At 37.3% G+C, this 13,052-nt stretch overlaps 3 protein-coding genes across 4 annotated transcripts; 1 reads left to right on the top strand and 2 right to left on the bottom strand.

Moving 5' to 3' along the window:
* Positions 1-716: 716 nt before the first annotated feature.
* LOC110605812 (pentatricopeptide repeat-containing protein At3g21470) lies at positions 717-4,558 on the top strand. The gene has a single exon (XM_021744454.2). The coding sequence runs from the start codon at positions 2,296-2,298 to the stop codon at positions 3,946-3,948; it is 1,653 nt and encodes a 550-aa protein (XP_021600146.1). The 5' UTR covers positions 717-2,295; the 3' UTR covers positions 3,949-4,558.
* A 12-nt stretch (positions 4,559-4,570) lies between these two features.
* LOC110605817 (psbP domain-containing protein 4, chloroplastic) lies at positions 4,571-6,477 on the bottom strand. Its single transcript, XM_021744468.2, has 5 exons — positions 5,950-6,477; positions 5,540-5,643; positions 5,305-5,416; positions 4,937-5,164; positions 4,571-4,832 (listed from the first exon to the last, which is right to left on the bottom strand). The coding sequence occupies exons 1-5, from the start codon at positions 6,251-6,253 to the stop codon at positions 4,768-4,770; spliced, it is 813 nt and encodes a 270-aa protein (XP_021600160.1). The 5' UTR covers positions 6,254-6,477; the 3' UTR covers positions 4,571-4,767.
* Positions 6,478-8,495: 2,018 nt separating this feature from the next.
* LOC110609776 (probable beta-1,4-xylosyltransferase IRX10) lies at positions 8,496-12,528 on the bottom strand. Of its 2 annotated transcripts, XM_021749571.2 has the most exons (8): positions 12,043-12,527; positions 11,768-11,914; positions 11,618-11,682; positions 10,851-10,920; positions 9,939-10,157; positions 9,296-9,439; positions 9,075-9,210; positions 8,496-9,000 (listed from the first exon to the last, which is right to left on the bottom strand). In XM_021749571.2, exons 1-8 carry the CDS (start codon positions 12,412-12,414, stop codon positions 8,771-8,773), a joined length of 1,383 nt encoding a protein of 460 aa, XP_021605263.1. In that variant the 5' UTR covers positions 12,415-12,527; the 3' UTR covers positions 8,496-8,770. The 2 variants fall into 2 exon arrangements, with proteins under 2 accessions (XP_021605263.1, XP_043810240.1); XM_043954305.1 differs by lacking the exon at positions 9,296-9,439 and having other exon boundaries at positions 12,043-12,528.
* Between the last annotated feature and the right edge of the window lie 524 nt (positions 12,529-13,052).

The following is a 13,052-nucleotide window of genomic DNA, read 5'->3' on the forward strand; positions in this document are numbered from 1 at the left end:
CTTTTAAACTAACTTTTGAGAGTGAGTAAGCCGAGCTAATCCCATTTTTATAAGAACCTTTCCATGATTAATCATTTGTTTTCTCATCCCATCACCAACAGGAATTTGGATAAACTTCAAGAAAAAAAGAAAGAAAAAGAAAAAGAAAGAGTGGACAATATCAGTTGATTAGTTAAGAATCTGTTTTTTATCAACCACAAAAGAATAATTTCACACAATTGTGGCACGTTTCAACTCCATTGTTCCCATTTCCAATTCAGGATTAATCATAACATTCACTATCAAAAACAGAAACCAAAATACCAGGAGGTCTTGAAATGACACCAACATAATCAAAAGTTACAACATACTTGGGAGGTGCGAACCCACTTTGAGAAAAGTTCACATGCTTCTGTTTAATGGTGGGTGAAATTGAAGGCATGGCAGCTCACCATTGGGCGTTTGTGAATTTCACCATAGACAAAGTTTCCTGTATTACTGAGAAGACATGGACAAGTACTGGGAAGGTGGTATAGACAATCATTTTCCCAGAAAATTTATGGAAAGGCTGTTCATTTGTGCTCCATCCCTTTCATCCACGTGTCCAATCAACTTCTTCTACGTCAAAAAGGGATTGCAATAATTGTATGTCATTGCCTTTAACATGAAACTTCACTGTGTAAACTGCTGAAAGCCATTACAGGCCATGTTACACCTAACTCAATCAGAGCCCAGATGTATATACATTTTGGGCAGATAATGAATGATGACCCATCATGAGGTCAATTTTTTTTTTGTGTCAAAGATAGAAATGTATTGCATAGGATTAGAAAATATAGGCCTAAGTTCTACTGCAACCCAAACAGCTAGCCAAACCAAACAGGACCAAGCCCTTACAATCAAACCCAGGCAGAAAACATAGGCCCATAAGCTCATGAACAGTGAAACCATACCAACCTAAACTAGAAGGAAGCTTGAAGCGTTGCCGGTGAGAGAGGGTTGAAGCAGCACGACTGAGAAGAGGCAAGGTGTTCTATAGCTGAGTCTATTCCACCATCAAAATAAGAGAAGCTCAACAAACTCAAAGATGATAACAAAAACTACCGATGGCCTTTACTGAGAGAACATGAAAGCTCAAGGTTGTATACAAATTGCATGTCCGAAGGAAATAAAGAAGAAGTGAAGCCCCAACTCAAACAAGGATCACCATCCACAAGCACCCTTACCAGCTTCAAAGTTCAAACAACCAAGAAAAGAAAGGAAGGGGGATGAGGTATCGCTCACGGTTTATTTTTTGCGTTAAGGGTCAGAGATTCATAGAGGCGACTGCAACATGAGAGCATCTAATAGGTCACCAAACCCAGAAAACCGCTCCAGATTAAGCCTCCTTAAGCCTGAAACAGAAGCAGATCAAGAAGGTGAAGCTCTCATGCAGATTTGCAAACAAGAAAAGGAAAAAGAACACATCATGCAGAATCAAAGTAAGTTCTCTCTTCAATGCCCTGATCTGCCAAGAAACCAGAAGAAACTATCAACATTCCACCCAATGATGGGGAGGACGACTCGCAACCAGGTGGAGAGCAACCTTCTCTTGCTCGGAGACCTGCAAAGAAACTAGGACAGAAGCCTAGAGAAAAACTCCAGAAGGGGGGATTCTCTCTCTACACTAGAAACAACTAATTTTACCAAAAGCATGTCAATAATAAATATGGCTCTTGGATATATCTTGTCAACTATGAATCATTAAGATAACTATCATAGTACAAAATGTGAAAATGCATAGTTTGAAAAAAGAAATAATTTGTAAAACAAAATTCAAATGAATTTTCAATTAATCATACATGGCTTTTATTCTTTAAAAAAATTATTTTTTAACATGGGATAAGAAATAATGCCTCAAATGCTGCATTGTAATTTGAAACTATATGCGGACATGGTAGCTCTGAATTGATAATCATAAATCACATTCACTCAAGAATCCAATTTCCTGCATGACTCAGCATACGACACCATTCTTTTATCACAATAATATTTCATTGGATGAAATCCATTTATCAACCTATGAGACAAAGCGGGTCGTCTTCTACGAAAAAAATTAAATGGGACCCAATTTCCGGCCACATTTAGCATAAAAGTTCAGAAGCACATTTTGGACAAACACAATTAGCCTTCAAGACAGAAGAAAGGTTTGAGATTTTCTTACGATTTGGTTCTTGTTAATTTTCATTTATTAAATTAATAAGAAGGGATTGTCAGAAAGAAAGGAGTCCCTAATCGCTGCAGAACATGCAATAGGTAGACTATGAGATGTGAAAAATGAGACTAACAAGGTTGTCTCAGAAGAACCCACAAAAGAACACAAACAATGACCATCAAAATTTCATCAAACAAAACTCTCGCTCGTGCCACGCGAATGCACACCAGCCAAATTGGTATTTCCTCATCAGGAAATACATCCATCAAGGATCACAAAGAGAAGCATTACTTTTATATAATCAAATTCGCTGTAAAGGAGTTTACATACTGGGTTTAGTGCCTGCAGTTCTTAAAGCTTGCGCTTCTGCCTCTATTTTAAAATATGGAAAATGTTTGCATGGTGAGGCAATCAAGAAAGGGGTGGATTTTGATGTAGTGATTGGAACTTCGTTGGTTGACATGTATGGGAAATCCGGGGATATATTTAATTCGCGTAAAGTGTTTGATTGTATGCCTGAGAGAAATGTTGTCACATGGAATGCGATGATTGGTGGATACATTAGAAATGGAGATATGAAATCCGCGTCAGCTTTATTTGAGAAAATGTCTACAAGGACTGCGGTTACTTGGATTGAAATGATTCATGGGTTCGCAGGGAGTGGAGATTTGGTTACTGCTAGGTATTTGTTCGACCAGGTACCTCCTGATTTGAAGAATGTGGTAACATGGAGTGTGATGGTTGATGGATATGCAAGCAAAGGACTGATGGCGGAAGCAAGGGTTCTTTTCGAAGAGATGCCCGAGAGGAATTTCTTCTCATGGTCATCAATGGTTTCAGGGTATTGCAAAATAGGTAACGTCAAGGAGGCCAGGGCTGTTTTTGATCGAGTTCCAATTAGGAACTTGGTAAATTGGAATTCTCTAATTTGTGGGTATACGCAAAATGGGTTTTGTGAGGAAGCCCTGGAAGCGTTCAGAAAGATGCAAGCTGATGGATTTGAACCTGATGAAGTCACAGTTGCGAGTATTTTATCTGCTTGTGCCCAGCTGGGTCTGTTGGATGTTGGTAAAGATGTTCACCACATGGTATATGATAAAGGGATACAGCTCAATCAGTTTGTTATGAATGCATTAGTTGACATGTATGCAAAATGTGGGGATTTAACTAATGCGAGATCGATCTTTGAAGGGATGACCTCTAAAAATAGTGCCTGTTGGAATGCTATGATATCAGGTTTTGCCATTCATGGGCAGTGCAAAGAAGCTCTTGATTTTTTCAGGAGGATGGAAGAGTCAAATGAGAAACCTGATGAGATAACATTTTTATCTGTCCTCTCTGCTTGTGCACATGGGGGATTCATAGATGAAGGTTTGGAGATTTTCTCTAAGATGGAGAAGTGTGGATTAGCAGCAAGCATCAAGCATTACGGCTGCGTGGTTGATCTTCTGGGGCGTGCAGGAAGACTACAAGATGCTTATCAGTTCATTAAGAAAATGCCAATGAAACCAAATGATGCAGTTTGGGGTGCTTTGCTTGGAGCTTGTCGTGTTCATTTGGATATGGATATGGTAGAGCAAGTGATGGAAGAGGTTAGAAGAGAAGAGTGCAGTATAGATTCTGGCAATGATCCACATTGTGTTCTGCTGTCGAATGTATTTGCTGCTTCTGATAGTTGGGAGAAGGCTGAAAGGATGAGGATTGTTATGGTGAATAAAGGGCTTCCTAAGATACCAGGACGCAGCTCAGTTGTGCTTGTGAATACAGAGCAATAATATTGCTTGTACCAAGTTAACTGCCATATAAAGTGGACCACCATCCATTTTTTGGAGAAAAGGTCTCTGTAAAACTCAAAGACACTTGTAAAAGATGTGATTCCACATCTAGGCAAAGCGACAACGTTGTTGCACACTCCTTATGTCCAGTGATCACCAGAAGAAAGATGAGCATTTCACTTGCTGTGCTTTTAAGTTGGATGGGACATTAGCTCCCCAGTAGACTAGAGAAGTCTAGTTTTTGGTCCAGGTTTAACCTTGTTATGCCGCTCCTTGTTGCTAATGTTCAATCATGCAAGGCTGGTCAGCAGAAGAAAGAGGGAAATATATGGCAACATCACCTGCTCTGCTTTTCAATCAAAAGGGGACACCCCCTCTGAACTGCGACAGACTTGAGGAATGCAATGCTTCGCAATCGACTAAAAGGTGATGTGGTGCATGAGGTTTTCCATATTGTAGGCTGTGAGGGGCCAAATGCTCGGCAAAGCTAAGAGTTAAAAATGCAATTGCCAAGCAGCTGGACCTGGATTTTTTATTCCCATATGTATGGAGGTGCTGCAGACTTAACATCTGGGACTTTTTTCTCAAAAAATACATCCAGAGTATATATATATATTTCCAATTTAACTTGAACGTAAATACTGTAAATACATTTTTTTTTCAAAACCTCTACAGAGCATTTCACAAATTTTCTTCGAACAAAGTATATTAAATGGGAATTAATTTTGCTGTAAATGCATTCTCCTATCTGTTCTTGTTTTAGAATGCGGGGGGGAAAAGCATACTGCTTTGCTTAGTTCAATTCAGATAAGAGCTCAACTAGACAACACGGAAAGATTCAGCTATTCTCTTCAAATCCTTGTAGTGCCTTTTCCACTGAAGACCTGCAATTATGGTAGAAGGTATGATTACCTTTCTGTTGATATTTATGCTGCTTGGTTTATGTCAAGTAAGAAAAATGGAAGTGATTTGTGATTTAATCCCTCACCACTTCCTGTTACTGCAAATAAGTAGAGCCGATTTCCTGCAGCGGTTGCAGTGATCAGTACATGAGGAGGCTCTAATTCATACTGGTAATACATTCTTCCAGAATGTTCTGCAACATTTGTGCTTAGAACCTTCCCTTCTACATTCTCTCCTATCACTTCTGGTCCAAATGCATTGATCACTTTCTCTGGAGGTCCAATACGCTGAATTGTTGCATCTTCACCAAGATCTGTATGATCCGTGAAACAGCCGCAATAAATATGACTTGACGAGATGCCACAGTTTATAGAGCAGCGGATGAGGAGAGATTACAGATTCCTGAGTGTTCAAACTGTTCAAGTACTATAAGATAAAAGAAAGAGCACTTACTGTCTGCAAATCTAAGAACAGGAGCAACAATGACGAACAGTCGTCCTTCCTTGGAGCTGGCAAATCTCAAATCAATCTCTGTGCCACCAAGATCAGCAATGGATACTGGAACCTGTTGCATACATAGCAAGCTAATTCAGAGCATTTTTCCATGTATACAAAATGAGAATCTCCCTTCAGTCTAGGAGCGTGAATCAAGTTAAAAGAATTGATCAGCCGCACAGAGATGAATTACCTCTTCCCAATCTTGAGGCACTGCAAAAGAATAAGGGATAATTGGACTCCATCCTACACCATGCCCCCCAGATTTCTCATCTGGTCTGCGGTATGTCCTCCAGCCTGTCTGAGCATGTTTTTGATAATGAAATTTACCGTTCGCTTACATTCAAGAATCTCAGTTCAAACGAATTGGTTTCATTCAATTAGCAGTATACAAGTGGAGCCTGTTTGAGACAAGTTTTGCCTATATTATACCATTATGCACTATGGTCTCCATTTTTCAGTGGAATTTAGTGATAAAAATGCATAATTTCTTTTAGTCGATCTAAAACACACCCAAGAATTACTTTTAACTGCTGAACTCTATATTGATACATTTTAGTTCAGGGGAAAAGAAAATACAGGTATAAAACTGGGAAAACCAACCTTCTTCATCTGGTTCTGATAAACCTGGGATCCTCCCTGCTAAAAGGCCTTGTTTCACTACTGCCAATCCCTCTCCTGAATATTCCAGAACTGCGGAAGAAACTATAGAAATCCCAGAAACCAAAACTGACCTTCTCTTAAAGAACACGGAGGACTTATCAATTTCTCCCTCAAGAAACCCACTTTCTCTTGGTTCTGCTGTTGCTTTAACTCTTGATATTCCAGTTTCTTGGGAAGAATGAGCCAGCAAATGGCATTTCCGATTCCAAGGAAAGCTACAACTAGTGAACAGCGTAGTTCCCATCTTCTCAACAGCTTAGGACACTGATACTGATATAGAAACAATAATATCAATGCCTGTGAACTCTTTTGCAGATCAAAGAACTCAAATTTTCGTCAGAAAAAGTATATACTTTTTTTTTTTTTTGGCTTAGTCCTGACAATGCTAAGTGCAGCGCAGCCACAATTGATGCTGAAGGAATTGTGTAGAAATTAAGGCAGAAGGTTAGTGTTGGTCTTTCTGTGGACGTGGTCCAATAGCGTGCGCATTTTGGATTCTATGTGATAAAAATATGCTATTCTGCTCTTCTACGTGGCGTATTTTTATATCATATTTCGAATTGAGAAATGAATTTACAGCCTTAAAAATTAAAAATATAAGGTAATTTTTGTCTGGTGCTGTCCATTCCCCCCACTCATGAACCGGACCAATTGATGACTGCCACATCATAGAGCTTTGAGCTTTCCTTCCTATTTTTTTAAATTCAATTTTATGGATAAATTATTATAAATAAGATATGTTAGCGGAAATAATTTGTATATAAAAAATATGTTCAATAGAGATGTTTTTCATAAAAATAATTTTCAAAATAATAATTGATTTCCGTATTTGATTGCTATTTAAAAAAAACAAAAAATTATAATAGAGAATTTAATAGTGTTAATAATATTCTTACAATTTTGGAAATGATTTTATTCGTAAAAAGGGTAAGCCATTTTTTCAAAACTTTATTTACTTTACGAAATATTTTTTTGAAAAAGAATTTTTAAAAATTTTTAACATTTAAAATATTCAGCAACAATAATTAATAGAAAATATTTTCATGTTAAAAAAAAATGTTAAATTACTTCCAAGAGAAATAATTTTCTCCAATCAAAATAGAAGTCATTTAAAAATTTATTGATATTATTAAATTCTCTATATAAATTTTTTAAAAATCTTTTTGTTTTTTTACTACCAAATAACGGAGATAAAATTATAAATTGTTTTCTTAAAAATGATTGATTTTTAAGAAATTAATATTTTTCTATAAATAGAAAATCTTTTCTACGGGACCTAATTCGGTAAATGCAAAAGCTAGTTTTGTTTATTCAAATTTATGCTTCTCGTATTTCTCATTCTTTTGTTCAAATAAATAAATCAACTAGATTGACATACAAGTAACTCGCGCTTCTACCTGTATGATTGAATTGCATTATTGATTTTGAGTATAACGTATAGATTAAATCAATCTTCTTGAGATATATTTCAAGAATCAAATAACAAATCTGAAAAATATACAAGATTCAAGAGTGATGAATCAAATAGATGGGTGCTTCCTTAAATAGTTATCGGTGATGGGATTTTGAAAAAAGAGAGAAAGGAAACATTGGTGATGGGATTTTGAAAAAAGAGAGAGAAAAGGAAACAGAATGTTATTTGCTTTTGGTTGCAAATGGTGGTGTTGTTATTGAGCTCGATCTCTTCTCTAGTGATTTGTAGTCTTTTTCTAGGAGTTGTAATCGTTTCCCTTACCCTTTCGACGGGAGTAGTTTTTTATTTATGTGTTTTATTTTTCGGTTTGCTATACCTCCATGGAGGGGTCTCCCTATCCTGTTAGTGTGGTAGTTTTGGTTTTTTGATGTGTTGTTGATGGATCGTCCAGTTCTCTATTATTGAGGGAGATTTCTACGTGATCTGTTTGAAGAGATTGTGGATCTACCTTTCTTTCTATCGGAGGTCTTACATGGATCGATAATGAAAACTCGAAGCTGCCACCGCTCTGCCTGCTTAAACATACACCCCAGGCGAGATTGCCAAAAGCTCTATGGTTGTCACCTCCTGATAGTGTGCATTTTTTCGTTGCGAGTCTGAATTCTATGCTAGTTTGTTTTAAGAGATTTGTTTGTGCTGGAACCGATGACTAGGTGGTGTGTCTGAATTCTATGCTAGTTTGCCTTTTTGGAATCTTGGGAGAATTGTTTAAGAGATTTGTTTGTGCTGGAACCGATGACTAGGTGGTGTGGCCCCTAGTTTTTGCCATGGCTATTTCGATATCTCTGGTTTTCAGTCTCACAAGGTTCGATTTGGTTGTTGGATTGTTTTGATGCGTTTAATTTGTTGTGATGATTTGATTTTCTGAGTTGTGGTTTAATAAGAGTTTGAATTATATTTCTGAACTTGTGAAAAGATCCTTTGTATGCTTATTTGCCTTCAGGCCATGAAAAATGCATCCACTGTTGCATTTGTAAAAAAAAAAAAAAGACAATGATATAAACGAAGGGACTTTGGAAGATGAACTGGCAAATGTGTAATTACTTAAAAATACAATAACCAGTATGATCATAAAATACACTAACCAGTGTGATCATTAACAATTTCTCTCTATCGTACAGTCTGGGACGCCTATACATGATATATAAATTAAATTCCCTAAAAAATATGAGAAACTTGTTCTGCAACCTGTGAATTTGTGGCGCTAGACAAGCATTAATAAAGCTTACAGCCAAATAAATGAATGAAGATGTGAAGTACCCAGTTTCCTAGTACTTCCAAGAAAAATCATGGCAATGGCATGGGGGGTTTCCAACTAGAGAATTCAACCAAGTTTCGGTTCACAATAGTTCGATTGTGCAACCAGAATGTCTCAGCTGATTGGTGGAATTGCCTTACTTTTCTCTGCAGTTCCCACATTAGTCCTTGCATTGCAGAACAAAGCTCAGATTCTGGGGCATATACCCATAAACACCTAATCAGTCTCCCTCTGGCTATCATCCTTTCTACATCCTCATCTGAAACAAAACCAAATGTCAATTGCATGATCTGGGCAGTATGCTAATGACACAAGAAGTTTGTTGAATTCGACCTGGTATTGCTTCTAGGTAGTCCAAAAGTTCAGGACCTATTCGAGTAGATGGCCATTTGATTGAAACATGGGTGTAGTCGATCACATTTTGAAACGGTAACTCCACTTGATCTGATAATATAACTGGGACACACTCCTAGTCACAAAAATATAACATAATGTCAATGGGCCTCTGTGTGTATGTGTATTTGTGTGTGTGTGTGAGAGAGAGAGAGAGAGACCACAAAAAAGGACTCATAAAAGCGAAGTGTCCAAGAAGACTCTCCACGTGGAGCGAGGCAGAATTTGGCATTCCTCAGGTTTTGAAAATATTCCATCCTCCCAAGCTTGTCAGGGCCACTAAACTTCAATTCTGGAGATTCCAACTGTTCACAATGTCATGGTGCATATGTTGTATCACTTTATAAATGTCAATGCCAATGCATGCAAATTGGACAAAGCCTTACAATGCATGAACTTTAAAGATCAATGTTGCCTGCCTTGGGAACACATAAGCACAAACAATATGCAGGACTTGCCAGTTAAATCACGAATTAATGTCACTGCCGATGCATTCAAACAACAAGCATGCCATGAAGAAAAACAATATACATTTATTATAACATCTATGTCAAAAAAATGTTCTTCAAAGAAAAATCATACAGAGAAAGCATCACTGTCCATTAAGCATAGTTATAATTTATATTAGAACATTTAATGTTCAATTTCATAGTCCATATAAAGTAGGGGGAATAAAGGATAGAAAGAGAAGTTTATTCATAATAAAGAATGTACGCTTCAATTAGTCCATATTGATACCTCAACTAAATCAACTAGTATTTTGGCATACGGAAAAAAATGGGTCACTTGCAGAAGAGAACACACCTTATCTGGATATTGCTTTGCAAGCTCTATTAACTTAAGACGGCCAACTTTTCCTTGTGCACGACCTAGATAGTTTGCCAAGTACTTCCTCTTTGATAATGGCAAAGGTTGAACTGTGGGAGTTCCTCTTCTGGTCATCCCATCATCCACATTGCCAGGAATAATGATATCTTTCCATGTATTAAAAGCACTTGTATCTTTTTTATCAGTCCTATCCCCCTACACTAACACACAAGCAACATTCTTTTAAGTAAAACAATTAACTCAAAGCTGGAATACAAGGAAGCATATATGGACAGGCTATCAAATGAAACTCATTAAAGTATTCACAAGATCTAATAGCATGACTAACTAATATGCATAAAACATTCATCCATACAACATAAAAATAACAAATGGAACAGAATATAAATGCAACACAAAGCAACCAATTTGACATGCATGGGAAAAGAGAGAGAGAGAGATAAAGTGAGAGCTCTAAGACCCAGAAATGGAACGAAGAGGATCACAAAACTGTCCAAGGAATATAAAACAATAGGATATTGCACACCGTTTTACCATTTGAAAGTAAACTAAGTACTATACAGGAAAAGGCTGAACATACTAATACCCAGGCCAAGTCTAAGAGCATCTCTTTTATTTAGTCCAAAACCAATTATAATGTGTTTTTCACCTCACTGACGGAACTAAATGTTTTGAATAGTTTTAAAAGTAAACAGAGGCTCCAAAATTGAGTCCATGCTAAGATTTCTCTCATTAGAAGCTTATTAAATACCTAACTAAAAATACCAAATGTGAATTTTACAAACCTCCACCCCAAAGCCTTTTGCCCTTCTCCCATGCCCGACCCAAAGGACATGAAAATGGAAATCTTACACTTTATTAAGCATGTTCAGAAGTATTAAATGATACCTCAGGAGTAAGAATTATGGATCGATTTATGTATGTTGCCCATGATCTAAATAAGTGAGCTCCTGCACCACTGCAATCAAGCAAAAAATGCCCGTATGATATCCATCAGTGGCAAGAAAAACCATGTAAAATGTATGTAAAATAAAATGCTGGAAACAAAACTAAACAGCAAAAGTTTATTAATTGTTAATTTGCTGAGCATTATCATTCAACCATGAGAAACCATCTAACTTCCTGGCTTTCGTCTGATGTAACTATCTAACAAAAGTTCTCTCTCTGTTCTTCCCCTCCTTATCTTAGACATGATTCTAAACAGGAAAATCTAAAGCACAACAACTGTGCCAATTCTGCTGATGAAGATTCCATACAAACCTAACTTAATATATTCTGTGAGGAAAATATTCCACATATTTACTATAATGTGAATAATAGAAAAAGGACATTTATTATGAGTGATGAGTCTCATACACCATTAAAATTGCAACTTTTTCTCCTTTAAAGAAGCCAACCACAATGTGTTTTCGTTGAATCATGACAAACAACAACACAGAATAATAACTGTTTCCAATCAGAAATCATCTCATACTACAAGAAAATAAACTTTTCTTATTGCTTTCTTTTTATATTCAAACCCATCAAACGAGGGGAAAGCCCTGAAACAAACTAAACTAAACCAAAATCCTGTATAAGCAGCCCCACTGAGGTCACATGAGGATTTAAAGCATTTGTACTTTACAATTTCCATTCAATTTGCTGTTTCTACATACCTGGGAAAGACAAAAACGTGGTCGCGGCCTCCAGATCGCCTAAAATATGGCATTTGACTTAATACCTAAAAATTAACAACATTTAAAAGGATAAACACGCACTAAGCTATCAAAAATTGAAGAAAAAAGAAGTAGCAGGTAAAGCTTTACCTTGACGTAAGTCTGGTTAATCTCTTTATCATTAAGACCACCCATCATTCGTACACATTTAACATACGCCGGCACGAAGAATAAATCAGCTTCCTCTTTCTTCCTCGTTCTGAATCTTGATTTTAGAAAGAGCCTGTGTATTTTAACCTAAAATCGTAATGTACCATTAAAATAGCCTTAGTAGCTGCTAATTTTAATTATATACATCAATCTACTACCAATTTCCATGATTGTACTTCTGAATCATATAGCATAATGATCTATAGGTGAATTACCTGAGTGCCCCACTGCCCCTTTAAGCAAGCATCGGGGGAGATTTTTCCCTCCCTGCCGCGAAGCAGCTCTTTCAATCCATCAATCTCATATTCTTCGTAGATGTAGATCTTGAGAGAAAGGTAGGTCCCGTAGCCTCGTTGAGGCCAGGAGAGAGATCCGCCGTCGGTCACGTGGACAAGGCTCTGCGATTGGGGTGTGATGTGGTGGTCGAAGGAGGAGGGAATGCAGGCAGGGAACGACTCGTCGAATAGACGAGTGAGGAAGAAGGTGGCAGCGACTAGGAGGATGGCACCAATCTGGTGGGTGCGGGTGCAGGGTGGAGCTTGGTGGTGAGCTGTGAAGATTTTAGCTCTGTTGTTTAAGCTTCCCATGAGGTACCTTTGGAACGATGATTGGCTTCTCTCAGTAACTGCACTGAAGATGGAGGGGAAGGCTTGGCGCTCCGCAGTCGCTCCCTGAAGCGGAGAGTCGGAGTAAAATGAAACGACGACGTTTATTGTTTATACCAATGATAAAACCATTTTCTACCTTTTTTTATAACTTTTTATTTATTATTTAAAAACATTTTAAACAATTTAATATACTTTAATCATTAAAAATCAAATAAACATTTTTTAATAATATTGAAAATAATTTTTTAAATGTTGTTTTCAAATATGTTTTTTAAGTTAAAATATATTTTTCCCCCTCCATTTCTACCAGCTGTATCAATGTTGTATCGGCTTTGACTGTTTGATCTCCTCCACCGCAGGGTTGGATTAAGGTTAATATTGACGTCTCTTTAAACTCGCAACGAAGTTCGCTAGATTTCGGCTGTGTAGTCCGAGATGCTAATGGTAGATTTATAGCGGCTAAACATGCTGTTTTTGCAGTCAGATGGAGATTAAGTGTGCTGAGGCAGTGGCTTTTCGAGAGGCATTGAGCTGGATTAAAGAGTGCGGATGGGATCGAGTTCTTTTCGAATCGGATGCTCAGGTTCTTATTGTGTCCATTAACAATACTTCATTAG

This window comes from Manihot esculenta, chromosome 2 (genome assembly GCF_001659605.2).
Source record: "Manihot esculenta cultivar AM560-2 chromosome 2, M.esculenta_v8, whole genome shotgun sequence".
Taxonomy (NCBI): Eukaryota; Viridiplantae; Streptophyta; class Magnoliopsida; order Malpighiales; family Euphorbiaceae; genus Manihot; species Manihot esculenta.

Bases quoted from the DNA above. Each gene is read 5' to 3' on its own strand.
- LOC110605812 (XM_021744454.2), top strand. From the start codon at position 2,296: ATGAGACTAACAAGGTTGTCTCAGAAGAACCCACAAAAGAACACAAAC.
- LOC110605817 (XM_021744468.2), bottom strand. From the start codon at position 6,253: ATGGGAACTACGCTGTTCACTAGTTGTAGCTTTCCTTGGAATCGGAAA. The intron at 5,417-5,539 runs GTAATTCATCTC...TGTATGCAACAG, and splicing joins TGCCTCAAGATTGGGAAGAG to GTTCCAGTATCCATTGCTGA. The intron at 5,165-5,304 runs GTAAGTGCTCTT...CGGATCATACAG, and splicing joins TGTTCTTAGATTTGCAGACA to ATCTTGGTGAAGATGCAACA.
- LOC110609776 (XM_021749571.2), bottom strand. From the start codon at position 12,414: ATGGGAAGCTTAAACAACAGAGCTAAAATCTTCACAGCTCACCACCAA. The intron at 10,921-11,617 runs GTATGTAGAAAC...GCTTGATTGCAG, and splicing joins CACGTTTTTGTCTTTCCCAG to TGGTGCAGGAGCTCACTTAT. The intron at 10,158-10,850 runs GTATCATTTAAT...GTGTTAGTGTAG, and splicing joins CCATAATTCTTACTCCTGAG to GGGGATAGGACTGATAAAAA.